At 40.2% G+C, this 20,266-nt stretch overlaps 1 protein-coding gene across 3 annotated transcripts in view; it reads left to right on the top strand.

Moving 5' to 3' along the window:
• The first annotated feature begins 3,522 nt into the window (after positions 1-3,522).
• lrba (LPS-responsive vesicle trafficking, beach and anchor containing) overlaps positions 3,523-20,266 on the top strand; it is a 222,475-nt gene continuing 205,731 nt past the window's right edge. For all 3 annotated transcript variants that reach the window (XM_061828985.1, XM_061828986.1, XM_061828984.1), the window contains exon 1: positions 3,523-4,402. In XM_061828985.1, coding sequence (XP_061684969.1) covers positions 4,253-4,402 — 150 coding nt within the window. In that variant the 5' untranslated portion in view covers positions 3,523-4,252. The remainder of the gene's footprint in view (positions 4,403-20,266) is intronic.

The following is a 20,266-nucleotide window of genomic DNA, read 5'->3' as shown; positions in this document are numbered from 1 at the left end:
CTGTCAACGGGCAGGAGGCGGGGTACACCCTGAAGTGGTTGCTAGCCAATCGCAGGGCACATAAAGAGACAAACAGCCACACTCACAATCACAACTAGGGGCGATTTACAGTGTCCAACTAATGTTGCATGTTTTTGGGATGTGGGAGGAAACTGGAGTGCCTGGAGGAAACCCATGCAGGCATGCAAACTCCACACTTGTGGGTCTGGGATTGAACCCGGAACCTCAGAACTGTGAGGCCAACCCTTTACCAGCTGAACCACCGTGCCGCCGCTCTTGTTAAAATCTACAAAAATAAATAATAACATTGAGGGGCGGCACGGTGGGCTCAGCTGGAAAGCGTTGGCCTAACACTTCTGAGGACCCGGGTTCAATCCCAGCCCTCCCCTGTGTGGAGTTTTCATAGTCTCTCCATGCCTGCATGGGTTTTCTCCGGGCACTTCGGTTTCCTCCCACATCCTAAAAACATGCAACATTAATTGGATACTCTAAATTGCCCCTGCGGGTGTTTGTTTCAATGTGCCCCGCGATTGGGTGGAAACCAGTTCAGGGTGTACCCCGCCTCCTGCTCATTGACGGCTGGGATAGGCGCAAGCACTCCTCACGACTCATGTGAGGATAAGCGGCTAAGAAAATTGATAGATGGATGGATAACATTGTGATATTGCAAGCATTTTTGGCTTACCAAACATCAACAATAGTTGAAAAACCCATTATCCTTGATTTCTGATTCCAAAAGAAGTTCATAAATTTCACGTATAAATATGATGAGGCGATTAAAGGTTTTTACGGTTTGAGTCATGACGGCCGTCTGAGGGAAACTGTAACTACAATGTGGCCCACGACAAAAATGAGTTTGATAGCCCTGACTCCAGACGGTCTCGAAAGAATATGATGGTTCAAAAATATAAAAAGACAAAGATGAAAATATATAAAACTCCAAGAATAAAGACAAAAAAAAAAAACCCACAACAACAGAAAAAAGCACGCTCAAGTTCAAAAATGAAAAGTGAATTAAATAGGCAGCATTTAATTGAATTGCATTGAAAGCAATGTGACATTGTTTGTGACAGGAGGAAAGCACAAACGGCATTAGCAAATTTTTAAAATCCATTACCAACAGGTAACGTTACAGTTAAGTCATAACATGCCGGACAGTGCTGATGATGAGCGTCGTGTTTCTCTGTCAGGTGTCAAGTTTTAGGAAACGCTGGTCAGTGATTTGTGTCAGCCTTTGTGTGTGTGTCCGCATCACTTCTGTTAGAAGGCAAATTATGGAACTAAATATGTGCCACCAGGATTTGAATTAAAAATGCCACTGAAAATTGTTGAATTGCATTTTGAAGGTTCAACTGGCTACAATTCACCGTCTAAATTCTGTGTTAACAAGGCAAGGTTACTTCAGGTCTTCTTAACACTGAACACTGAATTTAGACGGTGAATTTCAGACAGCGAATCGTAGCCAGATGAATCTCAGGAGACTGAAAATATTGTGTTTGAATTTTGAAGGTTGAATTTTTTTATATGGCGAATTTGTTAACCTTGAAAAGTTAAACTGAAATACAGCTATTGAAAATGTGATCGCTTTGAAATAACAATGTGAATTTTATAACATAAAATTTTCAGTGGGATTTTTAATTCAAATCCTGGTGGCACATATTTACTGCAGCTTTGTTTTTCAACAGGAGAGGTCACTGTAACTGATGCTTCGAATAGTGAACGAACACTTTACTACAGCGTAGATTGTTGCCAAAAGTATTTACTCACCTAGCGTGACTCGCGTATATCCTACATTCTAAATCCATACGGTTTAATAAGATATTGGGCTACCCTTTGCAGCTGTAACACCTTCTACTCTTGTGGGAAGGCTTTCAACAAAGTTTAGGAGTGAGTTTAGAGACATTTTTCCCCGTTATTCTAGGACCATATATTTAAAGTTACGCACTGATTTTCGAAAAGAAGGCTTGGCTCACTGTCGACTCCAAATCAACCGAAAGGTGATCACTCGCGTCGAGGGCAGGACTCGGTGCAGGCTATTCAAGTGCGTGGTTACCAATTTCTCTCATCACTGTCTTTATGGGCCTTGCTTTGTGCAGTGGTGCATAAATCAAGGTTCATAAAGACACGGATGAGAGAGTTTGATCTGGATTCACTTGACCAAGCCTACACAATCCTGACCTCAACCCTATACAACACTTTTGGATAAATTAGCGTGGGGAGTCAAAGCCAGGCCTTCTTGCCCACCGTCAGTGTGTAACCATCCAGCCATTTTCAGAACCACTTAGCCTCACTCGGGATCCGCGGGTCCAGAAGCAGATCCCAGCTCTGGTTAGCCATACCGCTTATCAGCAAATCAATGCACACATATTTAGACCTACAGGCAATTTCAGGTTACCTAGCAAACATGTGTTTTTTTTTTTTGGCGGTACGGTGGCTCAGCTGGTAAAGCGTTACTCAAACCATAAAAACCTTTAATCGCCTCATCATATTTACACATGAAATTTATGGACTATTTTCTTTTTTTTTCTAATCAGAAATCAAGGGTAATATTGTAATTTCTCGAGTATAATGCGTCCTTGAGTATAATGCGCACCCCCAAAGTTTGCCTAAAAAAAAATCAGGAAAACCTTTCAACCAATGTACAATGCGCACCACAAATTTGCTGCTATCCATATGCTCAAAATATTAGGAAAGATCTGTATTTGTATTATGAAGCGTTACCAGCTGAGCCACCGTGCCGCTATCTATCTATCTATCTATCTATCTATCTATCTATCTATCTATCTATCTATCTATCTATCTATCTATCTATCTATCTATCTATCTATCTGAGATGAGATGCTGTGGCTACCCCTAACGGGACAAGCTAAAAGAAGAAGTAGATTGCCGTGGAGCGGCTGTAAAGCATTGGCCTCACAGTTCTGAGGTCCTGGGTTCAATCCCGGCTCCGCCTGTGTGGAGTTTGCATCTTCTCCCCGTGCCTGTGTGGGGTTTCCTCCGGGCACTCCGGTTTCCTCCCACATCCCGAAAATATGCGACATTAATTGGACTCTCTAAATTGCCCCTAGTTGTGATTGTGAGTGCGGCTGTTTTGTCTCCAATGTACCCTGTGATTGGCTGGTGACCAGTTCAGGGTGTACCCAGCCTCCTGCCCGTCAACAGCTGGGATTGGCTCCAGCGCTCCCCGTGACCCTCGTGAGGATAAGCGGCAAAGGAAATGGATGTATGGATGTGAATAAATCAATAAATAAAAGATAACTTAGCCTCCATGGTCCTCCTTACCTGGGGCACCAGGGTCTGGACAGGGCCCTTACTTGCCAGTGCCAAAATGTAAATTCACGATGTAATTTAGATAATTTTCCTTCCATTGGAAGTTTCTCAATATGCTTGTTCGTGTTTCCATTTTATTTTTCAATGGAGACAAAAAGAGGCCGTTAAAAAAAAAAAAACTCGACAGTGTCCCTGCACCTGAGTTGAACACACCTGCCTTGCCCGCCGGCCTCTGGAGCGAAAGCAGCCGTCATTCCGAGTGACTGCCCCTCGCCGCGCATGCGCACACACCCTTACTCAAGGGCTTCCACTGTCATGGCGGTGACGGTCTGAAAGCTACGGGGGAGTAAATCAGGAAGCGAAGGGCGGACGGAGCGAGCAGCCGGGCGAACGCTTCGCTCTCTTCGGCCAAGCTTGAGTGCACTTCCCGGTTCGACGAGGCGAGCGGACCCCCGCCGCACTCACCCCCCCCCCGTCCCCCCGCTCCCTTTGTGTGGTGGTTCAGTCGGCGTGTGTACGAGCTTTGAGAGTTTGGCACCGCGACCTGTCAAGTGTGCGGACTCCATGACAATAGCAACTTCCGCCGGTTGTAAAAGTGGACCTTTTTGGACGTTTTTCGAGGAAGCGAACGTCGGAGAAAAGCTGGCCGTGCTCTTACCTGCCTCCCCGGACCCTTTCACCTCACCTACGCGACCTCTTCATTCTTCTTCGGACGGCATTAATCCGCCTGCGGGATATCAAGTTACGGACTGAAAGAAGAGTTTGGCGGAGCGACGCTCTCGGTACTTTATTGGACTTTATCGCAAATGGCAAGGGACGTACTCTTGCTTATGTGCCTGTAGACCGCCAACACCGAAACCGGAGGGACATAATAAAGAGAACCTCCCTCTACCTTCCCTTTGACTCGCCACCGCCGCCATTGGAGGCGAACAGGTGGTTTTACCTGTGGACGCCACCTGCTATCCGGTTCCCACCTTGAGCAATGGCGAGCGAGGAAACCGCGTCGGGCACCGTGCCGCTCAACCCCGCCGTGCCCATCCGAGGCATCAGGATGAAATTCGCCGTGCTGGGCGGCCTCATGGAAGTTGGGGAAGTTTCCAACCGAGACCTCGTGGAGACCGTGTTCAACCTGGTAAGCTGATTATGAACGCTCAGAATAGGTCGCGGGAATGGCACCTTCACGCTGGGATAATTTCATATTTTTGGGCAAAAATGGTCAATTCGCCTCCACAACTGCTTGTCGTGTTCGTGTTTTAATTCCACCTTGCTGTTGTTCACTGTCAAATCTGTCGTCAATCAGTCAGCTGGCGGCCAACTCGAATACTCCCTCCCAGCATATTCAACATCCCCATGACGTATTGTTAAGTGTCCTTGGGCCCATCAGATATTATCATCATGATGATGTATTTAATTGGAGCGAAATAATTTGGTGGATTAGTCTTGCATCTTTCTCAGGGGCACCTGTGATCAGGTTTCAAGGGATTAATTAATTTATCAGAGATGTCAAACTAATTTTTGTAGCCGGGCACATCTTGGTTATTGTTTCCCCTGGAGGGCCATTATCACTTTGAACTCATTTAAAAGTAAAATTATCTCATATCACATACCCAAATGTAATTGGATAACTGCTTCTGAAATAAGCAAAATACATTTAACGTTTTCATTTTATTTTTAAAGGAGGATTGTAACAAATGCTTGCAATTAGTCAACGTCATTAAAAGTGAAAATAATTTTGGTATTTCAGAAAGACACATGAAATGGATGCACATGATTTGCCTTCGAAATGGATGCAAATGATTTGCCTTCGTGGGCCGTATAAAATGACGTGGGGGGTCTGGATGTGGTCCCCGGGCCCTAACTTTGACACCTGTGTTTTATAACGTAAAACCAAGGCTGTTTTGCTCGTTCATTATGAGTTGCCGTTCCAGGTCCTTAAGGTATGTTAAAGAGGCATTAGTGAAGAGCCAGTGCTACTTCTTTCTTTTGGGGGCTACTAATTGTGTGCATGTGCATGCAGCTTCAAGCTCTGAATGCTTCCTACAACCGTGACAGAAAAGATGCATCATCCCATAGTTTTTGTAAGTTTTCGTATTGCAGTATACAACTTTGTGTCATCTGATGCTAAGTAAAGCTCTGCAGCAATGCATGTGTACAACAGTGGGAACCCTGCTTCTGCCTGATCAACAGTTCTAGTAGAGAGACCTTGAACCTTTCTGAAGGCGGTAGCTAGGGATTTTTGGGATAGTGTATCGGCTTCAAATTTTCCTGGGGGCACTCCTTTGCAAGATTGTATTTTGGGCTAGTGAGGCAATTTTAGGGGTCATTACCACACCTACAATCTATATAACACAAATTTTGAGCCACTTTTACAAGTTAGCGTTGCTGCTTGAACTTCGCTGGAGGTGGTAGTTATGCAGTTTTGTCTGCTATCTCACACATTTTGAGGTTAGCAAGTTAGCTAAATTTGTGGGGTTCGCCCAGGCCTGGGAAATCAGTGAATTCTGTCAGAGAAATTTTAGCTTGATAATCTTGCAGCGTAGTGTCCTTTAACAAGCCCAATTTGGTGGTGGTGGTGGTGGGGGGGTATAATTTATCATTATTATTCCAGTCGGCAATAGTAGTGAGAGTTTCAGGGGATGCTAGCAAATTAACCAGGTTAAGTTAACCAGGAAATTTTGAGGTCCTGTGACCATACATATTTTCAATGGAGCTCACTTGGATACTAGTAGTGAAGCATCATGATTGTTGAGTGTTATTACTTGAACTTTCCTGGGGATGCTATTGAGAAAATTTGGGAGGCTAGCATTGCTACTTGGACATCTCTGGTGTGTGGTGTCTTGCCAATTGTGATGGTGTCGCCAAGACGTCATTTTTAGGCCCCCCTCTTTTTTCCCTGGAGGGCGGTGAATTCATGGGTATTATTGATTTAACTGTCTGCGAGTAAATTCATGAAACAATTTTGGGGGCTAACATATTACATAATTTTTTTCCAGGGCTGTGCTAGCTAGCTAATTTAGTATCACTACATGTAAAGTTACTCTGATGGCACCACTAGTAAACAAACAATTTAATGTCATATGACGAAGACAGATTTAGAATTCGGGTTAAATGGTTTTGATGATGATTTTAGCTTTCTCTACTGCTACAGGTTGAGTGCCAGTCAAAAAGATGTCACATGAGGTAAATTCCTTCGAAGGGACATGGAACATTGGCCCGTAATTTTAAATGGTTATGTTCATTTTAAAAAGATAGCCGTCATATTAATTCAGGCATAATTAACATGCTCATTTAGGTTCTGGCTAATTAATTGACCAGAGAGCAAAAATTGGAAATGCCTTAAACTTGATCACGTTAGATGTAGCATAAATTGTAAATAAGCCCAATGACTGACTCCATGTGACTGACTATTTTAGGTTAGGGTAGCGGTCTATTTCCATTTTTATAACAGATGATTGTGTGTGGTGGGTTTGTTTCCCAGTCTCTCCCTTTTATAAGTGGCTACTGTGCCACCATGTAGTCTTGAGATCTTCTCTGTTACTGTTTATGACATCAGCTTGATTTATCCTCCTAGCAAATCTAAACGGAACATTTTTTTGTCATGTTATTTTAGGTAAACTGTTGTCAGCACATTTTCTGCCACCTGGAATTATGATGGCACCTGTGCTCCACAAACATTTATGGAATGGTCTGTGCCCTGGTTTGAATTTTGTACACATCTATCATTATCCTGGAACTCACTTTCACTATTTCTATTCCATAAACTGGCTTTGCATACTGTTATAGACAAGTAAGCTGTGTCAGTTATATGACAGAGCCTGTAGTCACAGACTGAATAAAATGAGAAATTATTAGAGTTGACATGCACAGAAACAACAATATGTAAGTGGTAAATTGAATGTGACACGATGATTGGTGTCAGGATCCTCATTGCCAGGAGAAGCAAATCAGCCTGCGACATATCCAGGTCAGTGATAGTGTGCACGTATGAATGTGTCTGTGTATAACCTGTTGGGCAAGACCTTATCCCACTTTATTTAGTGGGTTCTTGATAAGGTTCTCGGTGGAAAATTGGAAGTTTTGACTGGAAACTGCTATAAAACCTGAAAAGGGTCAGGTCAGTCAGTGTGAAGGACAACATGCAATTGGAGCTCAGCTGGTTTGGTGGTAGGAAGGGGGATGGGGTGGTGGTGCTGAAGTTAGAACCTGCAAAACCGCTTTGTCATGGTGGCAACAGTTCGTCCTTGCCGTTGTGTGTTGCAGTCAATTGTAGTGTGTTGCGGTTGTCACGAAGCTTTTAGCAGTGCGAGTCAAACATTTTGTTATGATGACATCATCAAGCTGGCAAGGCAATAGATCAGGTGTTATGGTGTTACAAGACTGCTAAAATGCAACTTCAAAAGATCCAAAGTCATCTTTACCATTTCAAGCTCATCCCAATAATCAACGTCAGTTTCCGTTTAGCTAGTGAATTGGTGCTGTCATTTTCCTGTGTATAATGCACATAGTTTTTACACCCAAAAATGTCAATCTATGGTGTGTGTTATATAAAGGGAAAAGGAAAAAGTATTTCCCAATTTATAAATGTATGCTGCCATCTATACGCTATGAGAACACAGTATACGTTCATTTAAATATGCCACATCATGGGGAGGTTTTTTGAAAGGTGTACACTTTCATTCTAATATTCCATTGCCACTTAGAGGCTATAAAGAAGGCGTAGCCTACACCTTCATTCCGTTATGATAGGATAACATCTGATGCCATAATATGTACAGTTGTGCACATAACATACCCTGGCAGAATTTGTGAAATACTATATATATATATATAATTTATTTATTTTTTAAAATAAAACTTACTCAACAACAACCATCATTATTTTCTTTGTTTTGTTTAGTGGTAATACAGTCTTGAAATGGTTGCCAGTTTGAATTCCATTAAAATAAAACTAAATGTGTTTCGCCTGGTCCTTCGTTTTCTTGAAAGAAATGTGCTTATCTTGAAAAAAATCCTAACTGGGGAATTGGACTGTTTTCTCATCCACTAAACAAAAATAGGGATGTGACTTTCAATATAAGAGCAGGTAAATTGAAAGTATCACGTTAAAATAAATTGCTTAACATCAGAATTATCTGAAAAAAGTGAACGAAATACAGATACTTCATTTTGATCATATAGGTACAAGCAAAATTAATCATTTTAAAAACGCATTATACATGGGTCGAAGGGTTCTCGAGAATTTTGAGGTCAACTTTGGGGGTGCGTATTATACATGGGTCCTCATTATACACAAGAAATTACAGTAAATGTCGTAGTACTTTGGAATACATTTTCGTATGCTGATCATTGGTAATAAAGAATATGGGACCTAATTCTGCCCTGATGAGACACAAAAATGCAAGTAATTAGACTTTACGCCAGTGTGATTGTTTTGATTGATATTGGCAGACAACATTTTATGCTGCTCGGCTGATGGACTTTCAAAAATCAGGAACCAAAGCGAGTTGGCAAGTTAGCGAATGGTGAACCGCAAAGAATGCAAAACAATCATTTCAAACTCATTTTACAACATTCATTTAAAAATGTGAATAGTATATATGCATATATGAGATTTGATTTTCATTACAGCAAACATACACATATGGCGAACACTCCCTGGTACTTCCATTGGCAACGCAGGGTAATCCTAGTTCCTCCCCAATTTACCGAGCTCTACAACAACGAGATTACTACTTTCTTCGACGCCATCTTGTCATTTTTAGAGGATGTAGAAATAAAACAGTGTTTTTATGTAAATCGGTCATGTAGTTTTTTGATAATCTACTCCAAACCTCTCATAAGATCATACTCATTGCAGGTATTTAGCAAACAATTGAAAGAAAATATTTTGATTTTCATCCCTCTGTCATTGACTGGGTGTAGTATAGTTTACAAAACATTTACTGTAGCTTGCAACACTCTCCCCTGTCAATGCTGACTGTAAGCGGAGGCAAGCAATTGTGACACTTTATACCGGTACATGATTTCAGTTAAAGGCCTTATGTTAAATGATCACCCTTCCCTACAGTGGCGGCCGAGTATGCCCTCCCAAGCTCACCCGCCACTTCACTGATAAAGTCAATGTAAAAGACCAATAGTGACGGGAAGAGTCTCGGTCCCAGTGTGAGTCACTGCCCTACTTCTGAGCCACGCGGCTTTCGATCACCATCAACCCGTTGTTTGGTTTGTACCATCTCTCGCTAACCGAAACTCATTACTGCTATAGATAGCTACAGACACATAGTCAAATATTTAAAAAAAAACTAACAAACAAACAAATGATACCATGCCATTAAAAATATACTATACCATACCCTAAAATGCATTACCAACATCTATAGGCTGTGCATAACATATTTAAAAACTAAATTATACTGTAAAAACTATACCAAAGAATACTTGTAAAAATATACTAGTGGAATGGTATGGTTTTTGACAGCCGGCCAAACGGTTTTTGTATGGTGCGCGTTTGTCCTGTTCGGTTCCTAACATGCAATTATTTTTTTTGTTCCAATTTACCAATGAGGCAAAGCATTGTGGAACCTCCAGTGCATAGTCGCAACTTAGCCAAGATGGTGGTGTGTACATGTTATTTGATTCATGCCCTTCCAGCGATGTGGCAGCCAGTCATACTGAAGCTGGGCACGTCACCAGTGTTCTTGCATTTGAGAGAAGAAATACAGATTCCTTCGAAGTAATAGGCTTACTATGGTACTCTCATATCTTTAGCTCTCCCACGCAAGAGCTCTGTTACATATAAAAGAAGACTGGAAATTGCTCAGATGTTTTGATGCTAGCATGTAGCTAGCTAGCCATGAAAAATTGTTTTGTTTTAATTCATACACCGTCCACCTGATCTGTGAATACCCTCAAATTAAAGCTCAAAGTGTGCAGTTTAAGCATGTCTTGTTTGTTTGGAGGGGAAAAGATGACAACTGTGTCCATGTCCAAATATTTATGGACCTGACTGGAAGGTTACAGATATATTAATGTAGCCAGTAACATAAATATGAAGTTTATAGCGTGAAGATCATGCATAAGGTTATCTCATTCATGTCTAATTATCATAGGTAGGTCTTTGTTGAACCAAGGCAACTATCTTAAAATAGAAAAATGTCAACCTCACCACTGACGAAAATATCCTAAAAAGTATGAATACTGGAAAATAATGATCTTGTATTAATTTAGTCAGAAATGTGCTTGCTTAGTTCAAAATCTGGGCTTCTTTAGTTAAACACAAAGCTTACAAAAATGCAAACATGTTTTGGCACCCATGCCAACATTTTGCATGAAAGGATACATTAAGCCTTTTTTTCCTTGACTCTCTGACATGAAATTAGACTCAATTTGAACAGTTTTAGATCTTCATTTTCTTTTGGCTTGTCCCGTTAGGGGTCATCACAGCGTGTCATCTTTTTCCATGTAAGCCTATCTCGTGCATCTTCTTCTCTAACACCCACTGTCCTCATGTCCTCCCTCCCAACATCCATAAATTACCAAAAATTATGTTTTGCTAAATGCCAGTGAGAGATTTTCTTTAGTGTGTGTGTCTATATATATATATATAAAAACCAGAAGCACAAACATAAAGATTGTTGTAGAGTTGTCTACCCCACAAGGTGAAACAGCTAATCTGTTCAGTAGGGCTGACACGATTAGTTGACTAATCACATCGACGTCTTAACTTAATAATCAACTTTTTTTTTTTTTTTAAAGCTTTGTTTTTCCCTCCATTCCTTCCTCTTGCTCACGCTTGTTTACAAGGCTCTAAGGGTTGGTCGCCCTGAGACACAAGCACAGTAGGTATTATCCTTTCTGGGTATTTCTAGTGATGCATATGCAGTAGTGGTTATCTGGTACCTGGAAGAACCAGCCTTATCAGGCTTTAGCTTTACCGTGAGCAACAACCGGCAAAGCTTGACTTTTTGACCAAAGATGCATTGCAAAACCTGCAAGACTGTGTCTTTTATGAAAGCACAGCAATGATAGATAAAAAGGAAGTACATCGTGTGATAATTTTCACATTTGTTGGAGAATAGTGAAATAAAAATAGATGTTTTACCTAACGAGAAATAATATCAAATAATAATCATATTTACAATATTGATCAAAATAATAATGATTATTTTGGCCAGAATCATGTAGCCTGAGCAGTGGACCATTTATTTTTTTTGACAATATGGGATATTAAACAGGATTTAATTGATTAATTTAATAAGACTAGGGTATTATTTCATCATTTTATCCTGAATTTGAGTACTGAAGGTTTTTTCTCATTCAAAGAGCAAATCAATATGATATATCATATGGAAGATTCATATATCCCCTGCAATTGGGTGGCAACCAGTTCAGGCTGTAACCCACCTCATGCCCAAAGATAGCTTGGATAGAATCCAGCACTCCCATGATCTTTGTGAGGATAAGCGGCTCGGATAATGGATGGATGGATGGATGAAAGATGTCTTTAAGGCAAGTGTTTACATATGCTACTTGGAAAATAGAGACACAAACCAAATTAAAGCAGATTTTTATTTTTTATTGTTTTACTCTTTGTTAGCTATTAAGTCCAAAAGTCAGGTTTGACCATATTCTGAGAAAGCGGCTCGTAAATGTTTTACTCTCATCTTCAGTAAGGATTTTTTTTTCTTTTTAAATTTATGGTAATGGTGTGTGTGTATTTGAGTTTGTGTACTTATGTTTCTGTTGTGATTTACTGTATGTCAAACTTTTGCTGGTAAAGTTACTGGAAGACTTTATGGAGGTCTAAATAGTAAAAATATGGGACCTTTTAACCATATAACTTCAGTCTGAATAATACTATTTCCCCGAAAATATAACTTTAATCTTGTAGTGTAATTTTCTTTTCATCTTAGCCATATACAACACAGGTCTCAAACAGGTGTGTGTGTGTGTGTGTGTGTATATGTTTGTCTCTCTCTCTCTCTATTAATGTATATATCATGGTGAGATTCTTGACTGTTTTTCTTTGTTGTGAAACTGTTAAAAGCGGTCTGCTCTTTAGCCTCAGCAGCCCATCTCACTTTCAGTCGACACCGAGTCAGCTTCATCCAAGTGAAGGACAGCTGGCCTGACAGCTGGACTCCCGGCCGCTCTGTGGGGCCACTCTGACGTTTGACGAGTTATTGGTGTGGAATGTGGCTTTACCTGAAGCAAGGTCATGGTGCTAACTGCGAGAAACGTGGTTGGGTTGGCTTTTGGGTCTTGCTTCCCTTTGCACGATCAAAGAGAATGAATTGACCGTGGATCCCACATATTCATGGTTCGGCATTTGGATGCATTTCGCAGATTTTCAGATTTTCTTTATTTGTGTATGTGTGTAGGGTGGAGGGGCGGGCTGGATAGCCTCGTTATTTGTTGTAAAACTCACTTATTTGCTGTTCTTAGGGAAAAGCGCTAAAGGTATTGCTATGGGGTCATCTGGTGGAGATTTATTTAGAGATTTTTTTGTTTGTTTCAGCTGTAAAGTAAAGCAGAAAGGAGGATCTGTATCTCTTTAATACAGGAGCAGTTTTACAATGTCACAGTGGACTTTTTAAGATGCTGCTGTGGTTTCTTAGTATTTTAATGATTGTTTATTGAAAATCAGTTAGTCAGTTGACCAAAACAAGGTTTCCTAGGGGTGTGTGGAAAAACAACACCAAGCACTAACTGTAAACAAGATGACAAAAGTACACGCGCGCACACACACACACACACACACACACACACACACACACACACACACACACACACACACACCTGGAACAATGGTTCATTATATGTGAGTGGTCTACAGTGAGGGAAGGACAGGACAAGATAGAACAGGGCTGGCTCTCAGACAGGAGGGGAAACATGCAGGACAAGGCTCATGAGCCCAGCTATACACTTAAAGTGAGGTGGGCGTGGTGTTGTAAATTATAAATGTTAATGAATCTGAGTGTGAGTGAGGAGATCAATAATTTGCATACTCTAACAATATTATGATTTAAATTTTTTTCTCTCATTTAGGCAGGAGAGTCACTGATGGTGTAGTGGTACACGCGCTTGACTTTCCTGCGCCGTGATGGTGTCAATATATCAATAATTTGCATACTCTAACAATATTATGATTTATATTTTTTACTCTGATTTAGGCAGGAGAGTCACTGATGGTGTGGTGGTACACACGCTTGACTTTCCTGCTCAGTGATGGTGTTAATATTTACACTTCGGCTGACTGGGGACCAGTTCAGGATGTGGTCCTTCTTTCGCCCAAAGTTAGCTGGGATAGGCTCTGGCACTCCCGCGACTCTTGTGGGGATAAGGGGCTTGGAAAAAGAGATGATTTATGCACCGTCTGTATCAAAAGTTCTCAAAATATTACAATGCTGAGGTTTAATGACAATAGTTTGGGAATCAGCTTGACGCTCTGTTGTACATTTGCATTTTAAAAGACTGGACAGGGGAAGCTGTTGTGTCATGTGGTACTGTAATATACACATGTAGTAACACTCCAGGTAGTCTCCAGATTCCTCATGGAGGATTTTCCCTGAGGAAACTGTCCTTGATAACATTTTCATTGATTGGATTAGTAATTAAACACAGGCACTTTGTATATTACACTACTTTTTTTTTTTTTTAATTGAGCATTTTGTCTTGCTAATGCAAAACTTGAAGTTGGGATGAGGTTTGTCAACTGCCACTAACTGCCAAAGAAAGTAATAATGTGACTGTTGAATGCAAAGGGCAATACTCGCAAAACTGGTTTTAGAAACACAAACACAAGCGAGAGGTCTATCAGGTTATATTAGAATTACTGGTGTTTCTAATCCATGCTTGGTTCTCAAAATTGTAAATGTCATATCTTTAGTGCCACTGGGTTGCAAATCCTGGGCTTACGTCAAACAAGGAAATTCTTTGTTTACTTTAAGATCGAATCGCCTCCTTTCCTTTTCCGCCACTTTGCCACTTGCACATTCCTATGGATGAATCTGACTAATTCCAGACATCTCATTCCACACTGCCTACATATGAAGTTTTTATGTATTGCATAAGTTTTGTTTGGATCTCATCGGGAAAGATGATTACTCTGTGGGACCAAAATTATGTGAAAACACTGGAAAGATAGTTCTAAATTTGTGTGTAAGGATAACTTCCCGACAAGCCCTTCACTGTGGTTGATGATTGCAACCAAGAGACAAGCATTGACAGTAAATATTAAAGCTTGTTCATCCCTCAGCAATGGAAAAAATGTTGGTTTTGAAAAAACAAACAAAAAAAAAAAGACGTCAACATGCGTATGTATTGCTTTCGGCTTGTTCTGTTAGGGGTTGCCACAGCGTGCCATCTCAGATGAACGCTCATATTTGTTTGCCGCAGTTTTTACGCTTGATGCTCTTCCTGACGCAAACTCTCTGCATTTAGCTGAGGAGAGAGCTGGATCCTATCCAACCCTGAACTGGTCACCAGTCAGTCGCAGGGCAGATATCAACATCACTGAGCGGGAATCGATCCCACACTGCCCACAGCAAAGTCAACCATGTGTACAACTACACCATCAGCGACTCCAGATTTAAAATCACTTCAGAAAAAAATCTTGAGTAAGGCTTTCAAAATTCATGCATATACCCAAATATATGAAGGGATTCAGTATATATCGTGCTGTCAGTTTTAGGCCAAAATGTCCACTTAACACAATGCGGGACTGTTCTAAATGAAGAAGATTTTGCATCTTGAACGACTCTTATAGGGAATAGTTCCTATAAACAGAAATGTCTCTTGTTCTTTGTTCTTGTTGCTATGTTGTTCCTTGTTCTTTGTTCTGAATAAATGTCGTACCAGGGCAGCACTGACTTCCCGGGAAAAAATTCCTTGTGTGTTTTTACACACTTGGCCAATAAAACTGATTCTGATTCTACACTGAAGACAGGTTATATCATTTAAAACACTCATGGAGTAAAGTGAAGTGAACATTCAGAATGGCTGGTTTCCTCCCATGTTCTCTCATGCGCATTGTATTTGCTTGTGTCGTGGAAATATACCATTACTGTGAAGCTGCCGTTTCCCATTGAAGTGCTTCTGAAGATATTCTTAGAAAGCTGGTTTAAGATTTTTTTTTTTTCATGTAGTCCATTTCACCTTGCTTTTCTTTGTCATTCATCAATGTTTTTTCTTGGTTCAAGCAAAACAAGAAAATTCCCTTGACAGTGTCAGATCTCCTAATCCAAATACATGATATTATAAAGATGCTAAGCCCAATAATAATTAATACTTGCGCAAATAATACAAAATAGATTACACTTCAGGAGAATCGGTATTTTATTTTGTAGTTGTGGGCATAGTTTAATGGCTAATTGCACACTATACTGGTAGAACTGGTCTAAATTATTATGAATTAGTGTGTGAATTCTGCTGAATGGCTATTGCGTGGAATATGGCGTTTTGATGTTTATATGTTGGGGGAGGGGATTTATGTCAGAAAGTATACACCCCAGCATGCCTTTGTCACTGGTCTAGTTTTTCAAATCCGACCGTGCCTGTGTGGAGTTTAAATGTTGTCCCTGTGCCTGCATAGATTTTAGCCAGGTACGCTGGTTTACTTCCACATCCCAAAAACATGCATCGTTAGTTAATTGGAGGCTCTAAATTCTCAATAGGTGTGAATGTGAGTGCTTAAAAAAAAAAAAATATATATATATATATATATATATATATATATATATAAAATATTTCCTGTGGATTGGCTTGGGTTTGGAGGCCCTAAATAGGAACACTCGAGCTGGAAAAAAAAAAAAGTCTATACAGTGCAGAAAAAAACCCCTCAAAGTGTCATAAGACTCCTCTTGAAAACATGAAGATGTGTTAGAAAGAATAAAATTGATAAATTGTTAGCTAAATAAAAGGTGATGCTTCAGCCTCTTAGAAACATCTGTTTCTGCAGTCTGACAGGACATCTGATGGTTGTTATTTGTACCGGAAAATGTTTTTCTACAAGCTACAGTTATGTGAATCTCTAAAGTTTCGGATACAGAATCTTTTTCATTGAGTGTATAGTAATCCGTCTTGATGAAAGGAACTACTTTTTTTCATTTCTTTTTTTTTTTACCATTGCTTGGACCAAATTATTTGCTTGATCTCTTTGCAGCGTTGAGATAGCTCACGTGTTAGGCCTTCGTGATCGTCTCTCTCTGCCTAGTGCGTTCATGGACCAGTGGGCTCAACTGCCTTTGGTTGGATGAGATGGCTCGTTAAAAACAGGATACATTTAAAGGGCTATTGGGAAAAAGTAGGTCATCAGCTCGTCGTCGTTCTGACAGCTCGTTTGAGTGTTTATTGGCCTCGCTTTTGTCGAAAAGACAAAAAAACAAAACAAAAACCCAATCGTGTGTGGTCCTTATCTAAAGGTCAACATTGCTGCTTGTGGCTCAAATGTTGTCACATGGAACTTGATGGCAAGAATATCTGCTGCATTCTGTCCAATTAAAAGCTGTAGTGACCTGAGATATAATTTTGTGTGATTAACCAAAAACCTTCTGCTTTATGGCGTTATACAGAGTAGTCTAAGAACTTCAAGCTTACATACGTATGTATGTCCTCCAAATGACTAGGTGTCATTAAGGGGACAATACAAAGACAGTTGAATCCTCAGCATTGTCCTGCAGGAGATATCAGAACATTTCCAGATCAGGTTTAATGAGATATACTGTATTTCTATATCAAACTCCAAATGTTCCCCTTTGAACTAATCCCCCTGAAGTCTAACAAACTTTCTGAGCTTTTCAGTCATGCCTTTGTGCACTTTTGAAACAATTCTACTGGGATCTTCCATAGCTAGCGTTGGGCAATCGAGAATTGATTGAAACCATGACTGATATTCTGGTTCTTTTGGAATCGTTTAATTTAAAAATTCAGTTTCACAGTTTTGATGTGTATAGTCCGCCAACCCTCAAGAAATTTGACAGTATCACAAACACTAACCTTTTGACTCATTGGTGGCTAGGGAAAGGAATCAATTATATTCGAGCATTTGCTTCCATTCACTAGTCTTTTTCATCCCGTCTCATTTTACTCTCGTTTTCACCGCTGTCATGTGACGTTAGCTTTTGTGCCAAAATGTTGAGTTCTGATGCTTAGCGTTCAACATAGAAGGCTACACGCTTAAAAGTCATGTGAAAACCTGAATACTGTATTTGCATATATAAATCATTTGTTATAAACATCCATCCAGTTTCTGAAGTGCTTATCCTCACAAGTCGCGAATAACTATTTTAACAATGCTATATTGAGCTTTTAGTTTAAATGTTAAGTGAATTAGACTACTTAAACACACATTCCCTAATCGTTCATAGATTAGATTAACATTTCATTGAATTCATTTTAATCTGTCCTCCGAGCTGCTATGAAAAGGGATGTTCATAATTTAATTTTTTTTTAATATCCCCCTAAAAGAATCATAATAGAAAATTGGTTGGAATTGGCATCGGGTCTGAAATCGCTCAAATCCAAATGATGCCCAACCCTATCCGCAGCTGTCTTCCCCAGGAAACAAACACAGGCTAACAATTAGCATCTATGTGAGAGTGTTGTTATCCTTTATGGAGGGTGCATAATATTTAAAAACAAATGCAACAAATATACACTGTCGTCACATAACATAGCAATACAGGCATACATTCATCTCCTGGAAAGAATGGCTAATATTACTGCGACACTGAGAGGAGCTCAGTCTCCAGTACAATATGTTCATCTGTCTCTTAGAATGTCCCCAGCTGGCCTCGGTGCTTCAAACCAGAATGATTGGCATGTGATTTGAAGGAGAAAAAAAGTAACCATTTTTATTCTATTTAAATGACAATATATGTTTCTATGATGTTGCATATTTTATAGAGTGATACTTTTCTTGTTAATCACCTTTTTTGGGAGCCTGGGACGCTTAAAGGAATGAATTCCATTTTCATTCATTTCAATAGGGAAGATGAGTTCCGATACAAGTGTTTTAAGTGACGAGCTTCATCATAGAATGAATTGATGTCGCCTCTCAAGGCACAACTGCATGAGCAAAAACCCAATTTTGACTTGGAATACATACAACAGCCTCTGTGCAAGTTTGTGAAATAACAGTGGTGGATGGTGTTTGTCTGTGTGTGTGTGTGTGTGTGTGTGTGTGTGTGTGAGTGTTTTGGGCTTCTTGGTTGACTGGCTGTATAAAATGGCTACTAGCACTCGGGCATAGAAATAAGAAGTAGCGGTGACTGCTGCAATGGTAAAACTGGAAACAAATGATTGATTACAGTGAAAATGCCAAATGTGCGTAACATGCGTGGCTGAGAAACCTGTGGACATAGTTATTATTTTCTTATTAGTTGAACAAATAAATCCAGAAAAGTCCTCCTCCACTCTTAAACATTAGCCGAGCTTGGGCTACCTGTTCTTGTGGTGTCCCAATGATTCCTGCCGTGCTCCCATATTCTTCCCCATGGTGACCATGGAAAACATACTTTGTGTCTTGCCATAATGGCTGCTCAGCCATGAATATTTCAGGTAGGTCTCAGGGGGTTGGTGGCCAAGAGTCAGGCTAGGTTACCCAGCCTGGGATCTGGTGTCTGGTTGCCATAAAGCCCCAGTGTTTAAGTGGAGAGGACTGTTGGGATTGGGCCTTGGCTACAGCTGGCAACCTGTCATGCTTGTTCCAGATGTAGCCACAGTATTTAAATGATGGGACAGGGCACAGAATGTGTGTGAATTAATTGAGGCTGTTGAGGTTGGTTTGAATGCAGTTGTGGGCAATCGCCTAAACACTATCAAAAGCTGTGATCTTCAACAGTCTATTTATTTTGATGAATCTGTATTAATTTCTCTACTGTCTAGTCTTTTAGTTTAGTGGTTTCTCTCTTGACTCCAGTATGCATATGAGACTTTTTTTGTGTCCAATCAGATTCCAGCCTCCAGGTGCTACCATGTAAATTTAATCTTGCTTATGGCCTTCAACACCGCTTGGTCTGTTACTAAGGGCCTGCTGTTGTTGTTTTTAACGAATCAGGTTTCAAATTTGCCTCACAAGTGGCCCCCAATAACATAAACATTTTTCCGGTAGAGTAAGCAGAGTTCAACTAGCAAAACAAGTCTTTAGCCATCTGCACACAATTGAGTTCGTAATCAGCATCTCTGGTGTATTTGTTTTTGGTTTGCCATGTTATCTGCTAAATATTGATTCTGAACTCCTCCAGATGTACATGGCACAGTTGTGTGGTGTTATAATGTGCTTTTGTGTAGTATTGATAGTTCCATTAATTGGGACGTACTAATGATTGTATTAAGAAGTTGATTAAGTTGGGTAAGTTCCCACTGAAGTCCCAGGAACCAAATGCACAGTCCGCCAGCATTTGAATGTCAAGGTTGTCTGTTACACATCTGAAATAAGGCATACGTAATGAAGGGACATTCTGAACATCGGATTAATTTAGGCTCTCAGCCTGACATAATGCGAGCAGATATTGATTCACTACTTCTCAGAATCAAAGCTGGGACAAATTTAGCAATATGTGTCAGCGTCCTTGTTTTCAGTGTCAGGCTCATAAATCTACACTTTCTGAGGAAAAATAATAGCAGCCAGCAGAGGCTAATAGCACATCTGGATGCAGTCCCATTGGTTCAACCAAAGGTTTTGTTGTTGGGGTGTTGCAAAATCTCTTTTGGTGTCCAATAAATATTGCACGGTCAAATATGAAGTACAACATAAAACAGATGAGGTAAAGGACAAGAGGGTAATGGCCTCTTGCTGTAGCCCCAAGTTATGCTGTACTTTGTAAACAAATACAGTGCAGTTCAGCCTCTGGCGAGATGTCATTGCTAACAATAGTCTTCATTGTTCATTTTTGAAAAAGAATTCCAACTAATAAGAACAGCTTAAGAATGACATCAAGTGGCCAATCAAACACTTTTTATGGTGCTCTTACATGTAGTTTTATTTATTTTTACA

Source organism: Syngnathoides biaculeatus, chromosome 9 (genome assembly GCF_019802595.1).
Source record: "Syngnathoides biaculeatus isolate LvHL_M chromosome 9, ASM1980259v1, whole genome shotgun sequence".
NCBI classification, from domain to species: Eukaryota; Metazoa; Chordata; class Actinopteri; order Syngnathiformes; family Syngnathidae; genus Syngnathoides; species Syngnathoides biaculeatus.
This window is presented reverse-complemented; position numbering and strand designations above follow the sequence as displayed.